Below are 1,855 nucleotides of genomic sequence, written 5' to 3' on the forward strand. Positions count from 1 at the left end.
GTCAGGGTTCAATTTAGACCAGGATTGCATAGTTCAGGTGCAAACGACCGGGACTTGGACTTGAAGGTTTGATCGTCGAACCTCTACAAATTCAGGGTTCAAAATGGACTTTTTCTATCCCGAGCCGAGGCCTTCGGGCCGGCACGCACAGACCTTTATATCGGCGTGCTTGGCCGTGTCAGACCATATGGCTCCGCCATTCCTGGACTGTCTTTCACGGAAAATGTGTTAAAAAGGCTAAATTATTTATATCCTTATAAAGTTGCCTCAAAACAAAAAATTATATCCCCAAAGGTTCGAACCCTAGCGGTGCTGTTGGACGAGGCATAAGGGGAACAAGCGCAGCGGCGCCTATCGACGATGGCAGCGATTAGATCTCTAGCGTGGAAGATCGGCGGTCCCGCACTACAGCGATCGCCGGCCATCTGTCCTGTTGTGGAGGTGGAGCACGAGCTGCTCGTCCGTAGGCCTCCACATGTCGTCAAATCTCGCCTATTTACCTCCGGCGGTTCCGACACAAGCGAACCCTTATGTAAGGTATGACATCACAACCCTTTCCGCCTTCTTCTAGTTCAGATCCGCGCAATTTTTGTCATGATTTTGATTGAAGAATCAATCTCTATGAAATTCCGGGATATAAGTACTCTGGGACTCTGGGTTCACCGGAGATGCATGTAGGGAGCCTTCTGGTTCAGAAACATAGGTTTGTGCTTTCTAATGGAAGAGATGGGGAAATAAAATTTCGATATGAGAGATATTCTCGTCTTGTTGACGTGGGTGGTGGCGTCTTTTTAGGCCTATCCTCTTCTACCATGCCTCTCACTTGTCATGTCGTAGTCGTCTTTGTCTCCCTTTGCAGAGTGGGTAATCAGCAGCACGAGAACCTTTTGTGGTGGAGATCCATAGAAGCGTTTGATAAGTTCCCCATTCATGGCTGATGGATCGAGTAACCAGAGGTTGCTGAAGGCGATAAGCCCGGTTGCCGACTAACCAATGATGATCACAATGCTGCTCTGTTATGATTTTTGTGTGCAAGGAGTAGCCTCTCTGCAATCTCCAAATCCATCCCTGTCTATCTACCTGGTGCACGTCATTCATAGTATTTGGTGGACAGTGGGTATGACCATAGACAACCTTGAAGGGCCAAGGCTGAATAACCTGCTGTTATAACATACTCTGATGTCTGATCAGATGGTACGTCGTTTACTTCGGACGTTGTGCTTGTAGCTCACTGGAGGACAAGCTGGGGTTGATGGTTAGGTGTGTCTGGTCCGGGATTGGGAAATCAGGGAGCTAGATTAGGTTGGGAGAGCTTACGGTGAAGATAATAAGTTTTCTTATTGCTTGATACCATGGTGTGGCCTGTGGGAACTATTCTCTTCTGTTGACTTCTAAACTGGAGTTAGACCGGGTAATGTACTCGGCCTTGATAATCCTAGTAGCTGTTGCTTCATGTCTAACTTCCGCTGGGGCGGGAACCAAACCATTTCACAATGGATATTTCCTTTTATCCGTCTGAAGGCAAGTGTACTTTTTGTTATTTCTTAGCAAGAGAATTTCTCCTTCCAAGTACTTACCTTGCTAAAGAGAATCCTTTTGTGTGTCCAGAATTGTTTACACTCTTTCACAGGGCCTGCTGCGGATGCTAGGTCCCATCTTAATAATCTAGGACCCGAGGGTCTTAGAGAGGAAGTGGAGAAGAAGAAAAAAGATCTGCTATATGCACTACTGAAGATGGATTCCTGCACCAATTTGAGTGCATTTCAGGGTGAAAATAGACAGGAGCTGGGCGTCCTGCTCCCGCTGCTCCAACCCAAGACGCAACAACCCAGGTGCACTGCGCTTCAAACTTACT

At 47.2% G+C, this 1,855-nt stretch overlaps 1 protein-coding gene across 1 annotated transcript in view; it reads left to right on the forward strand.

Moving 5' to 3' along the window:
- Positions 1-280: 280 nt before the first annotated feature.
- The window catches only part of LOC119273637, a 2,241-nt gene continuing 666 nt past the window's right edge, over positions 281-1,855 (forward strand). Inside the window, exons 1-2 of the mRNA XM_037554738.1 lie at positions 281-537; positions 1,609-1,832. Coding sequence (XP_037410635.1) covers positions 361-537; positions 1,609-1,832 — 401 coding nt within the window. The 5' untranslated portion in view covers positions 281-360. The remainder of the gene's footprint in view (positions 538-1,608; positions 1,833-1,855) is intronic.

Source organism: Triticum dicoccoides, chromosome 3A (assembly GCF_002162155.2).
Source record: "Triticum dicoccoides isolate Atlit2015 ecotype Zavitan chromosome 3A, WEW_v2.0, whole genome shotgun sequence".
Classification (NCBI taxonomy): Eukaryota; Viridiplantae; Streptophyta; class Magnoliopsida; order Poales; family Poaceae; genus Triticum; species Triticum dicoccoides.